Consider the following 20,284-nt stretch of genomic DNA (forward strand, 5'->3'; position numbering starts at 1 on the left):
AATACACACTCTGACTTTGATAATCGTGGGAAACACGTGTGCACACGGGGCTGAGAGGTGTATCCCACGGCTAAATAACGATCAGGGTATTCTTCTCTATCAAATTAAATCGGGGGCATTGTGTTGGAAACATTGTGGAACAGTATACCCCCTCGACCAACCTCAGGCACATGGCGACTTTTTGTTATCCGGTAAGTTAATTGTTTATGATAGGATCACAACATGTTTTATATAAAAAACAATACATGCGTAATGGTATTGAGCTGTTTGGCATGTGTATACATAAATATTGTTTGTAATGCAACGAGTCATCATTATCACCTGGTGTCGTGAAACTCCCAAGGATTAATAATGCTTTCAACTGGTGTGTATGTATGATACACAATGTACAGACTCGTGGTGAGTGAAAACCCTATTTATATAAATCTGATTTTTCTAATAATTTTTTATGAATTTGATATTTTTCTATGTTTTTTAATTTGTACAACCATCTGAACTTTAATGATGTTTTAATTGTTATTTGGTAATTAGCCATCTTACAGATACTAAGGTCCCATCATGTAGGATACTTAATACAACTATATTGAAGGATTTGGGGTTTGATGCCTAGAAAATGGGAAACTTTTGTTTTTTTTCAAGCAGAATATTTTCTTAAGAACTTAAGATATTAAACCTCATCATTGTAATATCCATGACTTAGAAGATATAAATGATATTTTATTCAAAATTTAAAAACTGAAGTCAATGTTGTTAAATTCAAACTTCAGTCACAAAAGAATTTAAGATACATAAATCGCAATATCAATAAGAATACGTATCGTGATTTTAGAAACTTTATCTTCATGAATCTTTACAATGATCATTGAAGCCAGACATGGTGATTGCCTCTTCGCTTTGATTATTATATTGTATTGCTGGAGAATGAGGGTCGGTATTACTGAAGAATGTGGGTCATTATTTCTGGGTGATCGAAAGTTACTTATGGTTATGTGTCAGTGGAGAAGATTCATACACTGTTTGGTATACATCTGTTCCTTTGAAATTACAGTCAGATAAAGATATAGACATTTAAATTATAGATACGTATGAAAATTCAACCGTCTGTGTCACTGTAGTAGTGATGGCCAGATAAAGGTAAGAAATGACATATCAACATGTGTTGATAACTGACAGATTTATATTAAGTTGTAACTTAAAAGGAATTGGGGAGGGGAAGGGGAGAAGGAGAGAGCATGGGAGGAGGATATAGGGGAATATAGAGTTAGTGGGATGTGGGGGTTGGGGTGGTGGGGGTGGGGAATATAGTTAGTGGGATGGGGGTGGGGGATGTTGGAGGTGGGGGTGGGGGATGTGGGGGTAGGGGATGGGGTGTGGGATTTGGGGGTGGGGGTGGGGGATGTTGGAGGTGGGGGAGGGGGATGTGGGGGCAGGGATGGGGTGTGGGATTTGGGGGTGGGGGTGGGGATGTTGGAGGTGGGGGTGGGGGATGTGGGGGCAGGGATGGGGTGTGGGATGTGGGGGTGGGGGATGTTGGAGGTGGGGGTGGGGGATGTGGGGGCAGGGGATGGGGTGTGGGATGTGGGGGTGGGGGATGGGTTTGTAGGACATGGATGCGGGAGAGGATGAGTTGGTTGGAATTGAATGGATTTGGCTTCCAAATCTGGCCACCAATACATGATATAAATGACCTTGACTTGGATTTTAGGTAACCTTGACCTGTGTTGGATTGTATATGACCTTGACATTTTATATTTATTATATATTATATTTATCTTGATATTTATCATTTGTATTGATAAATTCCAGAATAAAGAGGTCTACAAATCTGAGAGTTGAGTGACCTGTGACTATTGATTGACATCAACTGATTTAATAACAAAAATTCTGATTTAAAAAAAAATTGAATTAATGTAAGTAAGACATTGATGTGACTTCATTAGATAGATATGCTGGGAGTGGACAATTGGCAGGCTTTAAATTGGCACATGCCTGTGTTTATCTGTGACTAAATTGTAATGTAGATTTGATCAGGTGGACCATTTTGTTGTAGGACAAGCATTAAATACAACTGATATAGGAGTGCTACAGTGGCAATAAGCATATGTTTATTTGATACCTCATTAAGTAAACATGCTAAACATCATTCATTCAAACTCATTGTCTGGAAAGTTTAAAATCAGGATGTATTTAAAAATGTAGCACACTTTATGGGTAGGTGTGACTTACTTAAAGGGGTTGGGAATAGTGGAATAGGTGGAGGGTTAATTTGGAACGAAGAACTTAAAAGGGATGAGTGAAGGGGCAATTATAGGGGGCCCAATTATAGGGGGCACAATTATAGGGGAAGGTAAAATATAGTTATAAGGGAAGGGGTAAAGTGGAAGTTATAAAAATCATCTAAGGTTATCTGATGTATGAAAATTACAAAGTTTATCTAATCATGGGGCTGCTGCACCGGCTTGTCTAGATTTTGACTTTTCTTTTGGTCACTTTGGATTTTCCTTAGTCACCTCATAGGCTTCAAATTTTAGGCCAGTAGCATCACTGACGAGTCCTAGAAGGAAGAAACAGCTGTATGATATTGTTTAATTCATTGTTTGGGTCTACTGTATCTCATTCTAAATTATAAAAAGGTGCTATTCACTTGTGTGTCTTTTGTACAAACTTGTAGGAAGGAGATCAAAAAGAGGCACAAGTGGTGGTTATCAGGGGAGGGATGGCTATATATAGAGAGGGGGCTATTATAGGGGAGGGATGAAGGAATTGGTATAGGGAGAGGGACAGTTATATAGAGGGAATGTTTATCATAGGGGGAGGGGTGATGAATGGGTATAGGGAGAGGGACAGTTATATAGAGAGAATTTTAATGATAGGGGAGTGATGAAGGAATTGGTATAGGGAGAGGGACAGTTATATAGAGGGAATGCTTATCATAGGGGGGAGGGGTGAAGGAATGGGTATAGGGAGAGGGACAGTTATATAGAGGGAATGCTTATCATAGGGGGAGGGGTGATGAATGGGTATAGGGAGAGGGACAGTTATATAGAGAGAATTTTAATGATAGGGGAGTGATGAAGGAATTGGTATAGGGAGAGGGACAGTTATATAGAGTGAATGTTAATGATAGGGGGAAGGGTGAAGGAATTGGTATAGGGAGAGGGACAGTTATATAGAGAGAATGTTAATGATAGGGGGAAGGGTGAAGGAATTGGTATAGGGAGAGGGACAGTTATATAGAGTGAATGTTAATGATAGGGGGAAGGGTGAAGGAATTGGTATAGGGAGAGGGACAGTTATATAGAGAGAATTTTAATGATAGGGGAGTGATGAAGGAATTGGTATAGGGAGAGGGACAGTTATATAGAGTGAATGTTAATGATAGGGGAGGGGTGAAGGAATTGGTATAGGGAGAGGGACAGTTATATAGAGTGAATGTTAATGATAGGGGGAAGGGTGAAGGAATTGGTATAGGGAGAGGGACAGTTATATAGAGTGAATGTTAATGATAGGGGGAAGGGTGAAGGAATTGGTATAGGGAGAGGGACAGTTATATAGAGTGAATGTTAATGATAGGGGGAAGGGTGAAGGGATGGGTATAGGGGGAGGGACAGTTATATAGAGAGAATGTTAATTATAGGGGGAGGGGTGAAGGGATGGGTATAGGGGGAGGGACAGTTATATAGAGGGAATGCTTATTATAGGGGAGGGGTGAAGGAATTGGTATAGGGGGAGGGACAGTTATATAGAGAGAATGTTAATTATAGGGGGAAGGGTGAAGGGATGGGTATAGGGGGAGGGACAGTTATATAGAGGGAATGCTTATTATAGGGGAGGGAGGGGGGGGGGGGTGAAGGGATGAGTATAGGGGAATGGATGTTTGTATAGAGGGAAAGTTTATTATAAGGTAAAGGGTATGGTAATAAGTGATGGTAGGCTTTGAATTATGTAAAAGAGAACCAAGCAAACATTACAGGCCAGTTATACCTTTTGTTTGTTAATTCTATTTCTGAGAATGCACTCTTTGAACCATGTATATGAATGGAGTATGATTTTTACCAAAAGAATGACAATTATAAATAATTATCTTAAATGTTACTACAATGTAATATGATTTCAGAGAGTTTAAATGTCTTCTTAGACCTTTATTTATGTATCAGAGTACTTTGATAATGATTGTACAATATAGACAGTCCATTTAACAGTCAGACAGACTGTATTGATCCTGGTTCACTTTTATAAACACCTGTCATGTACGTTTATCACATAATGTAACATACAACACTCACACACTCAACATAATCAAAGATTTGTTACCTCAACTCGGTTAACCTATGATTTTGATTTAGAAAACATTTGAATATATAAGACAATAATATGATTGTTTTTTATATCCCTTAAACAGGAAGTTTAAACAAATATTGATTTTTTTCATCTTAATGAAAAATCACATAAATTTGTCTTTAAGGGACTTAGATAATTTGGTTTCATAAATATCAAATGCTTTTGTACTTTAACACTTGGCATTTACAGCATAATTTCTTCAACAGAAAATGTTTATCTTTGGTTAAGCTAAAGATACATTGTTGTTTATGTCTACTCAGCTGAACAACAAAGTAAGTGGTATATAGACTTCTTTGTAGAAAACATCAGTATGATGTTGATTATAAAGGATGCTTTACCATGATAAGAATTAGATCATGGTAATAAAAAAAAGGGAAAAAGATTTGAAAAAAAAAAAAACGAAAAAAATTTCAGATGTGTAGAAAACCTACATAATGTTTGATAAGGAATGTATTTATAGTAAACATTTGACAACAATTTTTTATTATTTCTTTTATAGAGAAAATCTGAGTGAAGTATATAGTAGATAGAGGTGAACCAAAATAGCTTGTTTTGTGTATCTTGGCTCTCTACATATTTTCTTGAACACTTTCTATTTAACCACAGTTTATGTAGCCAGCTATGTACTTTAGATATAAGTTTGTAATTCAGTGCTTATTGCAGGGATTGAAATTGATTACATACATTTAGAAATTATAATTGTAGTTAAAGTTAATGTTGTAAAGATGACAGATCTTTTTTTTTTTTAAACTTTTGAGTATTTTACGACATAGTACTGGCACTGTCCCAACATACTTGAGCCTTACTTGTCTGGGGACAACACCGCAGACCAAGGACTAGGTTACAAATGTACTATGGACTGTGAATTAATAGAAATCTTTGTAATTGTTACGTTACACCTTATTTTTACCACCTAAAACCTGACAGACGTTAATCCCAGCTTTTTTATGGTCTGTCCCCGATATCAAATGACATCGTTAATGACACTAGTATCTTACGGTAATTGGGACCACAGATATTTACACATACTTGTTCTACTGAGTTGTGAAATTTGAGTCATAATTGTAATTAGTGTTAATTAAATGTTCGTTTGTAATATGTGGATTAGTCATTGGTTGTATGCACATGTCAGTACAATATCATTTTACTAAAGTCAAATGATTTGATCCTTGTTCAAGGAAAGACCCATCAAGGTTTTTATACAAATGCGTTTGATTACGGACAAGCTCTAGACTCTACAATGCACTTTTGAGTTTAAGGAAGCCTCTTCGTCTACTGAAAGGCCAAAAGGCTGTTATAGCAGACATTAAGCCTGTTAAGTCAGATAAATAAATAGGAAGGAAATCTCAATCTACAGGTGAATTTATTAATCATCTTATGCGAATATTGCTCAATAAACTGAGAGTTATGGCTCTGAAATCTCACCTAGTGGTTGTTTTCCACTCCAAGCTGATTTGTTCATATTCCTGGGACTTACTCTCTCACATTATTATTAATTACTGTTTTTGCGACAAATCTTCAGCCTTCTCCTCCAATAACAAAATATGTAATTATTATGACACATTCATACAAAAGTTGTCTCCCCCTATTTATGGGGATGATCTCATCAGACCACTCTGAGGAATGATTTATAAATTTTCAAAAAGAGAGTTTTTGGGTGTTTAGCATCCTTAGAGTCATCCCAAATGTACAGTGTATGGAACTATTATACAAATACTATTTCACTGTCTTGTAATAAGCCCACCACCCCCTGAGTCAGAGGTTATGTCCTGGGCTTATTCCAGGATAATTATTGTATTTAAATCAAAGAAAATTTCATGTTATTTGATCCTCAGAATACCAGATTGATACTGAGAAAACTGGATTAATAATGAAATGAACCTTCCTTTTCCACAGGATCCAAGATGTAGGGGAGAGAAGTATTTAGGAGTTGCCATGGCAGCTAATCGGGAGTCAGGTGGGATGACTCCACAGATGATGAGGGCATCAGGTCTCAATCCGATGGAATGGAACGGTTATGATGAAGGAGAGGTTGAAGAGGATGTCATGGAACAGAAACTGGCAGAAATCCAGGAACAGAGTCTAGGACCTCTAAAGGAAGATCTAGCAGAGTGGCTTGGAAAACACTTAGGTATGTCGTGTCATAATGTGTCACTATATCACACATTACAGTGTAATATACTGTATTTATTCCATAATTAGCCCATGTCTGTTATAGTAACAACTAGTGCTAATTCATTACCCTGTTATACTCTCTACATCCCTGTGTAATATACTGTATTTATTCCATGATTAGCCCATGTCTGTTATAGTAACAACTAGTGCTAATTCATTACCCTGTTATACTCTCTACATCCCTGTGTAATATACTGTATTTATTCCATGATTAGCCCATGTCTGTTATAGTAACAACTAGTGCTAATTCATTACCTGTTATACTCTCTACATCCCTGTGTAATATACTTTATTTATTCCATAATTAGCCCATGTCTGTTATAGTAACAACTAGTGCTAATTCATTACCTGTTATACTCTCTACATCCCTGACTTTGAGCTGTTGGCCATGCGTTTATTTGGTACCATCAATATTATATATTTCAGCAAATTTTTTTCACAAAATTCTTGTGCTTAAAATTGTGTCTGCATACTTTGTATACTTATACAGTACTTTTTGTACAAACTTGTGTCAATGACATCAAAAAATAATAATGAAATGCTGTCACAGACCTCTAGTACTTACAATGATATCATAGTCAGAAACAATGGAGTGAAATTTAGAGCTAAGTTCATTGAATTTTAGACTTCAAAGATAACATAAGATGGAGAATCTTGCTACATGTAAATCAGATTGAAGGATTAAAAGAACAGATTCGCTGACAGAAAAAAGTTGAACTGTGCGAGTTTCCTTTCCTTAACATATGACTTGGCCTACTTTCGGATAAAGTGTTTAACTGTGTTGAAACATTTATACAAATTCTTTTGAGTAACCAAAGGCCCCAGAATTATGGAATTTGCCCAATAGTAATTAGCAATGTCATTAAACAAATGAATGACAATTTTATGGCCACCATACTGCAGTCAGATATGCTTGAAACACATTTTCTAAATAACTAGTGCACCCAGTGTCATGATATTTGAGTTACAATGTTCAGATATACTGTCTTGACTTTACGCAAATAAAGGACCTTGCATGCTCAACTTTCAAGGTCACTAGGGTCAAATATGGAAAGATATTTAAATGGCCTCTTCAGGGTAATGAAAGTGAGTCATGATAGATTGCCAGTAACATGTGGGAGATTGAAGGTATGATTAGATTTGATTCTGAGAATTCACCCTTGTAAGAAAGTCTTATCATTAGCAATACAAGCCCTTTGGACCCCTTTTTGAAATTAATTTAAATACTACATAGGTGTACAAAGTATTCTATTACACCTGTATGCACAGGTGTGACATATCTTATTACCTATATATAAATGTTTAACTGTGATACCTGTTCTTGTATTCTACTTGTATGTACAGGTGTGACAAATCTAATTAACTACAAAGTATATGTAATGAAGCTGTATTACCTATATCATACCTGTGTTGTAATAATTTTTGCATTGATCTGTACAGAGATAGATATATCCAAGTCAGGTAAGCAGTGCCTGGCATGTGTTAATGAGTGTTAACCAGGTGTTTGCTTGTGCATTTTTATGATAAATTAGACTTTATTGCTAAATGTATGTAGGTTCAACATAAATTTTATTAATCATTCAAATAAAATGATGTTGAGGCCAAAATCTCTAAATGAAAACTGTAGAACAGAATTCTTTTTCTTTTCATGACTTTATAATAGAAAAAATATACAGATTGAATCCATGATGATAAAATTGTTTAAATCACTGGGCATATACTCAGTCATTGTTAATCATACCTCTCTCAGTAGAGGAAGAACAAAATTATCATAGAAAGGCATTCCCTATCAACCTATCATTATCCTTCTATACTGATGAGGTTAAGAAAACTGACAAAACTCCTTCACAGTATGATGGTGTTCTTTATCATGTAGGGGACAGCTAAGCTAAAGGACAACTTCCTGTAAATATGTTGTGCAGTTATTATATAATGTAAATATATAAACTGAATTCAACAACTATTGTGAAATAAGTAACTTGATTAAAGGTGTTTACCTCAGGATAGGTCAGTCACCAATATTGTTTGTCTCTGTGTTGTTTGTACATGAAGTGAAAGAAAAGAAAAATGTGAAGCATATCTAGCTAAAAGCTTTTTTACAGATATGCTGGCTGACTTTGTGACATACTTTACAGATATGCTGGCTGACTTTGTGACATACTTTACAGATATGCTGGCTGACTTTGTGACAAACTTTACAGATATGCTGGCTGACTTTGTGACATACTTTACAGATATGCTGGCTGACTTTGTGACATACTTTACAGATATGCTGGCTGTGACATACTTTACAGATATGCTGGCTGACTTTGTGACATACTTTACAGATATGCTGGCTGACTTTGTGACATACTTTACAGATATGCTGACTGACTTTGTGACATACCTTACAGATATGCTGACTATGACATACCTTACAGATATGCTGACTGTGACATACTTTACAGATATGCTGACTGACTTTGTGACATACCTTACAGATATGCTGGCTGTGACATACTTTACAGATATGCTGACTGTGACATACTTTACAGATATGCTGGCTGTGACATACTTTACAGATATGCTGGCTGTGACATACTTTACAGATATGCTGACTGTGACATACTTTACAGATATGCTGGCTGTGACATACTTTACAGATATGCTGGCTGTGACATACTTTACAGATATGCTGACTGTGACATACTTTACAGATATGCTGGCTGTGACATACCTTACAGAAACAAGCTAGTTTAGTCAAGTTTGCTTTTGCCACCATTCATCATTACGTATGGCACGTATGATATTTAGGTACAAGTATAGATTACAGGAAAGTTGCAGTATGATATTTAGGTACAAGTATAGATTACAGGAAAGTTGCAGTATGATATTTAGGTACAAGCATAGATTACAGGAAAGTTGCAGTATGATATTTAGGTACAAGTATAGATTACAGGAAAGTTGCAGTATGATATTTAGGTACAAGCATAGATTACAGGAAAGTTGCAGTATGATATTTAGGTACAAGTATAGATTACAGGAAAGTTGCAGTATGATATTTAGGTACAAGCATAGATTACAGGAAAGTTGCAGTATGATATTTAGGTACAAGTATAGATTACAGGAAAGTTGCAGTATGATATTTAGGTACAAGTATAGATTACAGGAAAGTTGCAGTATGATATTTAGGTACAAGTATAGATTACAGGAAAGTTGCAGTATGATATTTAGGTACAAGCATAGATTACAGGAAAGTTGCAGTATGATATTTAGGTACAAGTATAGATTACAGGAAAGTTGCAGTATGATATTTAGGTACAAGCATAGATTACAGGAAAGTTGCAGTATGATATTTAGGTACAAGTATAGATTACAGGAAAGTTGCAGTATGATATTTAGGTACAAGCATAGATTACAGGAAAGTTGCAGTATGATATTTAGGTACAAGTATAGATTACAGGAAAGTTGCAGTATGATATTTAGGTACAAGCATAGATTACAGGAAAGTTGCAGTATGATATTTAGGTACAAGTATAGATTACAGGAAAGTTGCAGTATGATATTTAGGTACAAGTATAGATTACAGGAAAGTTGCAGTATGATATTTAGGTACAAGTATAGATTACAGGAAAGTTGCAGTTTGAAATATTTAAATTTCAAGCTGTCTTGTTTTGGGTTGTGTGCAAATATTGTACACTTTTGTTTATGGTAGTATGTATGCTATTATGTTGCTATGTTTGGTGTAGTTATTATATTACCTGGGTCTAACATAAAACATACCTTTAGGGTGGTCTCAGTTTATATGAAAATCTGTCTGTATAAAGACTGGCCATCAAGTCACATGAAACAAATGTCAAATTGACAAAAATTTGGTTTTTATAATTAATAAAAAAAATGAACTGTCTCTTGTAGTCAACATTTTCTACACATTCACTAGTAAGAAATTTAAGATTGTTGAGGAATGGAAAACTAGGACTGGTAGCTGGTTACCATTCAGTTTTAATTTTTCCCCCAAGTTTTGAAATGTTTCAATGAAATCATTAAGTTATGTACATTATCAAAATTAAAAAAATAAACCTCTGAGGTTAGCCTATGTAGAGAAGTTAAGGAAAAAGTCACAGTATCCACACAAGGATGTTTGCTTATTTTATTGATTATAGCTGTGGTTTACATGAGTTATCTCCCTTTTCAAAGATGGATATCACATTTGTCTTGGAAATCATTGATGTTCACATTATGCTTGAAATGTCAAATTTAGATAATAAAATTCAAGTGTGTTAAACTCTTATGTGTAAGATATAAAGTTCACAAAAACGTAGCATACATATTTAGCAAGTAATGCCTTAAGTCTCAGTGTCAGAAAAAGGCAGCATACATCTTTAAGAAATAATGATAGCATTCATCTTCAACCAGTTAGGTAGTATACAGCCTTAAGTCTCGTCAGAGTAAAGTACTGTACATCCTTATCAAGATAAACTATCTTCACTACAGGGATGGAGGTTAATGCAGACAATTTCATGGATGTGCTGGACAACGGCGTGTACTTATGTCAAATGGCAAAAATTATACAGAGGAAGGCGCATGAGTGTGTCTTGGATGGATCATACACAGAGGTGAGGAAAATTAGTCACTGATTCATATATGGAAACTAAGGAATGCCATAGAAAGGTCATACACAGAGACAAAGAAAGTAGGTCACTGTGATTCATGTATGGAATTTCAGGATTTCATGGAGGGGTCACACATAGAGGTAAAATATTAGGTCACTGTGATTCATGTATGGAAATTCAGGAATTTCCTAGAGGGGTCACACATAGAGGTAAGAAATTAGGTCACTGTGATTCATGTATGGAAATTCAGTAATATCTTGGAGGGGTCACACATAGAGGTAAGAAAGTAGGTCACTGTGATCCATGTATGGAAATTAAGGAATTTCATGGAGGGGTCACACATAGAGGTAAGAAAGTAGGTCACTGTGATCCGTGTATGGAAATTAAAGAATTTCATGGAGGGGTCACACATAGAGGTAAGAAAGTAGGTCACTGTGATCCGTGTATGGAAATTAAGGAATGTCTTGGAGGGGTTGCTGTGATTCTCATATGGAAGTCAGGAAAAGTTACAGAAAGTTAATCTTTGAGATAAGAAATGTAGTTAGGTCATTTGATGGTTCAATGGTATCAAAATTAATTCGGGAAAATCTGGAATGTAAAAAAAAAATGTTAAGTATTTTTAAAAACATTTTTTGATTCAGTTGGTCCATTACTGGTGTATTTATCTAAGTATTTATAATATCTTGTAATGTCCCTAGTTCTTGAATCTCTGTGATGTTGATGACCTGAGTATAGGCTGTGTCCTGAATATTGTGGATTGTTTTACAGCCCCTGCCCAACTACAAACTTCGATGTAAGAGTAATGCACCTTCAGGGAGCTGGTTTGCACGCGACAATACAGCTAACTTCCTGTCCTGGTGTAAAGCATTTGGGATGGCAGATGATCAAATGTTTGAAACAGAATATCTAGGTATGATGAATTTTGATAACAGGATTTGATATTTCTTTGAGCCCAAAGCCTGATTAAGATGTTGACATTATAGTTGTATGTATGTATATGTAAATCAGAAAAGTGAAGATTTATTCAATGATTGTATTGCTATAGATTAACTTATGTGGACAAATGAAAGGAAAAGGTGCCTATCAGCACAAATACATTATTTTAGTGCCCTGCTAACCCAGAAACTTATACAAAAACTAGCCTAGGGCTGGTAATAAGCCCACTCTATCTATTGCTGTTTAGAAGAATTAACAATGAATGATATTTCAGTGACCTGTAATAAGCCCACCCCCTGACTTGGAGTAAATTGTAATGTTTTGGAACCCTGGATTTGAGTGTTAGTTTGTTTGATCAGAGGGTATCACCCTGTAAACAGCCAGGGTAATTTTGAGTGGGATCTCTTCATATTAGCTGGTGGCTACCTCACTGAACAACATATGGGAGGCCCTTTGCATCCCATCCAGACCAATCAGGGTAAAGTGCCTTGCCAAAAAACACAATCAGGGCAACAATGACTGGTCTGTTTTGTGAGAAACACAAACCACCTATGATACCTCAGATCTTCACCTCAGGTCAACACTCTCCAATCTGAGCTATGAAGGTCCATTTAATCTCCTGGGCTCATTTGTTTTCCATGCTTCCTTATCATTGACATATGTTGATTCTTATTGTAAAACAATAAAGATAGGTTACATACAGGTATCACAATTGTCCCAGAAATTAATCAACAGCAATTATTAATCAAATTTTGAACCAATCTCTGACTGAAACAGTAATGGCCAGCTCACTTCTTTTGACTGGTCTGAATTTCTGCTGCTCTAGTAAATCTTAAAAATATAAAACAACTGTAGAAAGCATTGACCTTTACATACTTAAACAAACTCTGAATAGTTTACAATACACTGGCATTAGTGATAACACTGAATGTTAACTGGGACCTGTATTTTAAAGTCTTGTTAACATGTATGATGAGGGAGTTCTTGTAATTAATGTAAAATATTCAAATTTGAGGATTTAAACAAATACCGAAATTAAAACTCCAGAAACTTTTTAATACAATATGTATTCCTAAATGTCTCTTAAAAAAAGGAAGAGAAAAAAAATTGAAAATGTACATTGATTGTGTTTTTGAATGAAACACAGCATGATAGTTTATTTAAATATAAGAATACATCTCTAAGTAATGCTGAATTGATCTCCACCACATTTGAGCTGTTATAGACTACCGTATACGTTGTTTTGTATATTATTTTACTTGCAGTGTCTCACACAGCCGAGAAGTCAGTAGTACTATGTCTGTTAGAGTTAGCAAGAATAGGTTACAAGTTTGGTCTGGAGCCTCCTAGTCTTATCAAAATGGAAAAAGAGATGGAGAGAATGGAAGAAGAAGAACTCCCTCCTCCCCGCCCTCCCCCTCCCAAACCAAACAGTTTGGATGATGAGGTGAGGCTCTATCTAATGATAAAAAATGACCATGTTGTCTCTTTAAGATTCTACAACGAAAGATCTGCTAATTGCAGAAGTGTTTGTCAACTTTTTTTTTCAGAAATAGCTTTAAACTGTCTCCAACAAAGATGGTGTACTTGGCTTACATCTCTTTTGAAGCTGACCGCCTTGAGAAGCATTGTTACAGAAGTCTCAGCATTACTTTACAGAACATGAAAACTTGTCCTGGCAATGTGCAAAATACAAATGACCTAAACACTAATATACAATTTTCTTGTTTTTATGCTATTATTGCACTTTCCCATTCCTGACAGATTTACACATTAATCTGAAACAGATTCACTTCACCAAGTTTTCAGCACATTGCTAATGGAAATCACAATGGATACAGGATGAAATTAACATCATCCAGATTGCTTTTCTAGATTTCACACCTTCCAGCACACGAAATATAATTTATTTAACGATGAACGTGTATTGAATATGAAACATAAGAGTGTTTGTGAGTTGATATGTCCTTGATTTGTCTCCCCTTGTAAAGACTGGTACTGAGACAGAGGAGGAGGAGGAAATTGAAGAGAAAACCCCTCCCACCCCACAGTCCTGGTCACTTGATGAGGAGGTAGGTCTAGTACTGGGCTTGTGTTTGACCTTGACCCTAACAAGAGTTCATTGTCGACTTGGCTTTTACAATCCGTAATAGAAATCAGATGTTTTTATAAATAATGTTTTTCATTCCTCACTTTGCAGTTTCAAAATTTAATGGAAGTTGTACAAGCACACTAATAGATGACTTTTTTCCAGAAATTTCAAATAAAAAATCCAAGAGTGACCAGCTTTTTATGTACCAAAACTTAATTCACTCCAGGTCACACTTTTGACATGAGAAAGATTGGCAAGCCATTTTTCCTATCAAAATTGCACAACCATTTTGGTTTTTCTTATTTTCTTATTTTTTAAAAGAATATATATGTACATGTTACCTCTTCAATTTGTAACTTGATACTAAAGTTGAGGGGGAAAAATTCAATAAGCATGAAGTTGTTTTGCTTAGTCATGGCAAATATTTTGGTACTTTAAAATTGCTTATTATCAAATTATGGTGTTCTACTTTCATTATAATTTTCTGCAAAGTTTGGATAGAAAGAGTCTTAAATTAACAGCAAGTTAAAGACATCCACCTCACTATGAGGAGCTAGCAGTAAGGTTAGAGTGTCATGTCCAATGAGTGTTTGTGAATATTCATGAGCTAGATAATTCAGAACTTGATTATAATGATTTGAATTTTAAAAAGTGTACCTGCTTTGGTAATGGGTGCTGTGAATTGTGTCTCCATCTGAATCCTTTTGAACTGGTCCATGTATATAGATGGGACAGTCCATCAGTGTCACCAGATAAAGAGAGTTACCTCAGCTCATATCTCCTAAGTGAATTGGTCCATGTCTGTTGAAAGCACAGGCTATTATTATTTGTCAACAGAAATTTGTTGATTGTTAAAAAATGCCATGTAGGTATGGATAATTTGTATATTCTTCCAGATGATTTGTTTTACTTCATTTGAAAAAATTAATTCAATAATATTTAAATGTACTTTTAGCTGTCATGCTGTAACTTAAGGATATATGCTACTTTGTTGTGAAATGAATCTCTTCTTCAAAAGATAGTTGCATAAACATACATGTGCCTTTGAAATAGCATATATTATCAAAAGGGTTTAGTAAATCAACATTATCAGTGATATCTTTAAAATACAACAAAAGAATAGATGTACATTCATACTGATGATCATGTTTTCTATAAGGGAGGTAACCATTTGAGATTTGAATGCTGTGTACTTTAAAATAAGGTAGCATGTTGCCTTAAGGAATGTTCATCAGAAATATGATCGGTGAAATGATTGTTGAGACGTTGAGGAACATGACTGCAGTTAATTTGTGACATTAAGTGTTTAGAACAGATTTCACAGAGTGTGTTTCTTACTTGATATGTCTTTTGAGTGACCTTGAGAGTTGTTTTACTGTTTGGTGTTGTTGCTGGTTCCTGGTAGCAAACTTAACCACAATATTCCAGAATTAATGATAACCTGATAACAGCTTTATATCACCACTATATTAAGAAACTCAGTTGAAATTGTTTAAATCATTTTTGAAGTTGTCAGACTGAAGTGTTTGTTTTGTTACCAAATTCAAATTTTATTTCAATAAAACTAATCATCTAAATATCACAATGATTCAGTGATTTTTTTTTTATCTGCTGCAAAAACCTTCTTAAGTAATTTTGCTGCACACAGCTTAAATGTTTGATTTATGATAACAATATCAGACAGAAGTTGTTTATAGATATTGCTTTATGCCAATAGAATATTTGAAATTGTCATTTACATAAGATCAATAGAATTTGCTTCATCCAAAATCTTGACAATATATTTTTAATACCAAAACTAGCCATTCTCAGTTTTCTGTCAGACTTCTTCATTTTTGTCCTGCATCAAAGTTTACTGGAGGAATAATAAGATGTCAATTCAGATTGTCAGTTTTGGTCTTAATTATTGATATTTTTGAAAATTAAAAATTCATAAGAAGCTGTGTTAACTATTGTGCAATGAAGCGATTTATCAGCAACATAATTATGCTGTACTTTTTGGATTTTCACTGACACATCTAAGTCTTTGTTTTTTTAAAGATACGTGTTATTTATTTTTAGTTAATTAATGAATGAGATATTCAAAATGTACAAGAAAGTGGCATATAATGTGATCTTAATAGTTTAAGAATTAAGACTTAAGTGTGGTTGCTTTGAAATATATAGAACATTCATTAGAATAATCATGTATTATACATGAAAAAAGATTGATTTTTGTACAGCATGTTTCAGTGTGTTTTATAACTGGATTTGTATACTGATGTCAAAAATGCATGCTATTCTGTATTGTATTTTTTATATGAGAGCTTTTAATTTATTTTGCAACTTCATGTCAAACTCATGCATATTCATTACCCATTTTAGTCGGATACTGAGGAAGTGTCTTTCCGTGATGGAGGTCTGATTCCAAACTTTTGGAATTTTGATATGGCGGTAGGTTATGTGACAGGCTGTCATATTCTATATATAGCCTGTCTGCTTTCATGTTAATGTGAACTAATATGATAAATGTAGTTAGGTTCACCACAGTAATTATTAATTTTTGTGACATTAATTTTCATATCCCCTGAAATATATTTTGTCAATATATTTTGAGGATTTTTTTCAATATTCCTTTTTGAAATACATGTACAGTTGTATCTATACATGAATTTGTATCACAAGGGAGTGTTAAGTTAGAATTCAGCTTACAATACTAGTATGCCTTGCCTTGGAAAACCTTTTGTATACAGCCAGTAAATCTCCTGCTAAACTGAACCAAAAGAAAAAGGAGAAAATATGTTATTAATGTTTTATCCCTAGAAGCATTTGGATGGCTTTATAATCAGTTTAGATATTGCTTTAGGAGAATTGAATCCTCTGATATGAGGCACAACTTTTGATTCATGGAATATACGGGAACTCTTGTTAGAGTCCGAGATGAAATGGCATCCAGGCTGTCTGCATGGTACTTATCTAATATGTTGTAATAGGAAGCAATTTGATGAGAAATCCAACTTTGATAGCATTAAATGCACAATTGATGAATTCATTAGTCCAATATTCTATTCTGCCACCCACCTGATCAGGTCTATGACCTTCTGAAACTGCCTACAATAATGCCAGGGAACTCACACATACACATAAACTCAGATTCAAAATAAGGAGATGAGATTATTACATAATGGTAATAGATATTTGTTATCATTCCAACTGAAACTACATTTTACAATTAATCCAGGGTGGGCTTGTGACTGGGTTTCTTTTATTTACAAACCATACTGTATAGCACTTTGAATTTTGACAATTACAGACAAATTTCCTTATTTCAAAGTCAAAGGGCTTGTGGGCAAACTCTGAACGATCCAAGTAATTGAGTTAATCAAGTTTGAATGTTTAGTCTTAAATTTGGCTAGGAAAAAAATGGTGTCTAGAGAGCTACATGACTTTGAGATTGGGACCAAATGGGGGGTCTAGAGAGCTTAGTGACTTTGAGATTGGTACCAAATGGGGGTGTAGAGTGCTACATGACTTAGAGATTGGGACAAAATGGGGGTCTAGAGAGCTACATGACTTTGAGATTTGGACCAAATGGCTAAGTGACTTTGAGATTGGGACCAAATGGGGGTCTAGAGATCTAAGTGACTTTGAGATTGGGACCAAATGAGGGTCTAGAGAGCTACATGACTTTGAGATTCGGACCAAATGGGGGGTCTAGAGAGCTACATGACTTTGAGATTCGGACCAAATGGGGGGTCTAGAGAGCTACATGACTTTGAGATTCGGACCAAATGGGGGTCTAGAGTGCTACATGACTTTGAGATAATGAGGTTTATCTGTATATATATTTTAGGTCCCATTGTTTGGTGAAAATTAATTTAAATCTGTTTATTTTAATCATTATTATTCATCTTCATATCTGCATTAAGACACATTGACATGGCCATTCCATCAGTTTTTGTTTTTGTTTTTTATTATTGCTAATCTCTTCATCTTCAAAGCAAGATTTCTGGTAACTTAAATTAATTGTTTGATTGTGTTTGTTATTTATGTTTTTTTTACAAAATTTGAAAAATGGTTTGTATAATGCTAACATATTTATTTACCAATAAAATATTGGATATACTGTTGATGAAGATATAAACACGTTTTGAACAAACTATCAGATATTTCAGTCTTTTTCAGATCTTTCAATAAACCTGTAAACTAGAATTTTTTTATTGTACCTTCACATAGTGAATTCTGACTTTGAATTGAAGAGTGTGATATAGTTTTTATGTCGATATTGATTGAAACTAACTGCATACAAAAATGAATATTTGTCCTTTACCTCAATAGTGAAATATATAATTTTATTATGTCATCACAAATATCAGAATTCAATTTTTTTACACTATATCTGTGTCACAGCTGGCTAAGTGCTTGCTGGACAGGTGATGGTGGGTCTTTTTTCAATATAGACATTTTTTGTAAACTTTTGAGAAAAGTCTTTTTATATAGAAATGTTTTGTCATTTGTTGGTTGAGATGTCAGAACAAAAATATTTCATATACATGTATAATGTAACTTGGTTCAAGAAATACTGTAATGTTAGTTTATTATTTATAACTGACAAATCAACCATGTATTGTAAACAAAGGACAAATTGTCAATTATTTATAACTGACAAATCAACCATGTATTGTAAACAAAGGACAAATTGTCAATTATTTATAACTGACAAATCAACCATGTATTGTAAACAAAGGACAAATTGTCTATTATTTATAACTGACAAATCAACCATGTATTGTAAACAAAGGACAAATTGTCTATTATTTATAACTGACAAATCAACCATGAATTGTAAACAAAGGACAAATTGTCTATTATTTATAACTGACAAATCAACCGTGTATTGCAAACAAAGGACAAATTAAAAAAAGGAATGGTTTATGGTACATCAGATGTTGAAGGCAGATACTGATGGTGAAAAAGTTTGAAAAGAAAAAGATATGTGTAAAACAGTTGTATTTTAATTAATATGATGACACTATAACAATTTGTTAAAGATCCAGAAGATAAAACATGACAAAGGACTGATTCCTAACCTCCGTAGGTGGATATTTCATGAGGAGGTAAGACCATCATCCCACTAACGACAGTATCCATGGTAACACATTTGTCTTACATCAGCCATATTAGTTACCTTTGTATCATCTGAATTTTTTTAAGCATCACATATTGATAGTAAGTCATCCCTTAGAATCCCTAATGTTTGTTTTGCCGGGATTGACAACTTCATCCCTAGAAATTCTACGTGTCTCTTTTTTTGGATAGATACTTGCTTATTGCTTATTTGATAACTAATTAACCAATTTTCAAAATATCAACTTTGAATTGAGTCACAATGCAATTTAAAATGATACATATGTATGATGTTAATGATGCAGTAGAAGTGTTTTATATTAATCAGCAGTTTACACTGAAAGTGCTATATTTAAATCAAACTTTAAACAAGACCACCAACTTGTTATATTTTTTTATCTATAACCATGGATTGAATTTTATAAAACTTTAACTCTGCCTCTGGCAGATTGAAATTATCTGTAAAGAAAACTTTAAAATTGACTACCTGAAATTAAAAACATTAATAAGGTTGATTGAAAATGTCCAAAATATCAAATGTTGATATCATTACATCAGAGTGCTGAAAGATATCATTACAGCAGAGTGCTGAAAGATATCATTACAGCAGAGTGCTGAAAGATATCATAAAATATGACATGTCTTCATTAAATAGTTGAACACATTCAATGTCTGTATATATTTTTAATTTGAAAATTAAATAAATATTTGTCTTACCACTTCATCAATGTCTGACCATTTCCCAATATCAAATTAGCTTCTACAAATGACTCTACGGCTTCTATATTTAAGAATTCTTTGTTTCATTCTGAGATGAAACTGTAAACAAGCATGTCTTCATGTTTGTGGTAGAGATATTGCCTATATATATTCCATTTTTGTATCATCATCGTTCTGTTTTGTTCTAGATATGAAACCCTACATGCACATCACCAGTAGAATGTAGAAAAGACACGACTTTTTACACCTAGACACACACTTGATATACATCTAAATGGTTGTCACATAATTCTGTGGCATAGGCTGCATATTAATGATCCTT

At 34.4% G+C, this 20,284-nt stretch overlaps 2 protein-coding genes across 6 annotated transcripts in view; one reads left to right on the forward strand and one right to left on the reverse strand.

Annotated features, from left to right (window-relative positions):
- Positions 1-20,284, forward strand: part of LOC132559408 (growth arrest-specific protein 2-like) — a 43,223-nt gene that overhangs the window by 9,947 nt on the left and 12,992 nt on the right. For 2 of the 5 annotated variants that reach the window (XM_060224030.1, XM_060224023.1), the window contains 6 exons: positions 6,238-6,472; positions 7,957-7,977; positions 10,990-11,111; positions 11,877-12,018; positions 13,310-13,491; positions 14,036-14,116. In XM_060224030.1, coding sequence (XP_060080013.1) covers positions 6,277-6,472; positions 7,957-7,977; positions 10,990-11,111; positions 11,877-12,018; positions 13,310-13,491; positions 14,036-14,116 — 744 coding nt within the window. In that variant the 5' untranslated portion in view covers positions 6,238-6,276. The remainder of the gene's footprint in view (positions 1-6,237; positions 6,473-7,956; positions 7,978-10,989; positions 11,112-11,876; positions 12,019-13,309; positions 13,492-14,035; positions 14,117-20,284) is intronic. The other 3 variants (XM_060224045.1, XM_060224038.1, XM_060224054.1) reach the window with 3 other exon arrangements.
- Positions 1,262-5,803, reverse strand: LOC132559181 (uncharacterized). Its single transcript, XM_060223799.1, has 2 exons — positions 5,767-5,803; positions 1,262-1,716 (listed from the first exon to the last, which is right to left on the reverse strand). Exons 1-2 carry the CDS (start codon positions 5,801-5,803, stop codon positions 1,262-1,264), a joined length of 492 nt encoding a protein of 163 aa, XP_060079782.1.

This window comes from Ylistrum balloti, unplaced genomic scaffold (genome assembly GCF_031769215.1).
Source record: "Ylistrum balloti isolate Yb309-2 unplaced genomic scaffold, AGI_CSIRO_Ybal_v1 Utg369662, whole genome shotgun sequence".
NCBI classification, from domain to species: Eukaryota; Metazoa; Mollusca; class Bivalvia; order Pectinida; family Pectinidae; genus Ylistrum; species Ylistrum balloti.

What these genes read in the sequence shown, in the direction of transcription:
- LOC132559181 (XM_060223799.1), bottom strand. Translation starts at nt 5,803, where the DNA reads ATGAACAAATCAGCTTGGAGTGGAAAACAACCACTAG. An exon ending in GAGTGGAAAACAACCACTAG is followed by an intron (nt 1,717 to 5,766) that starts GTGAGATTTCAG and finishes AATCCAACACAG; the next exon opens with GTCAAGGTTACCTAAAATCC.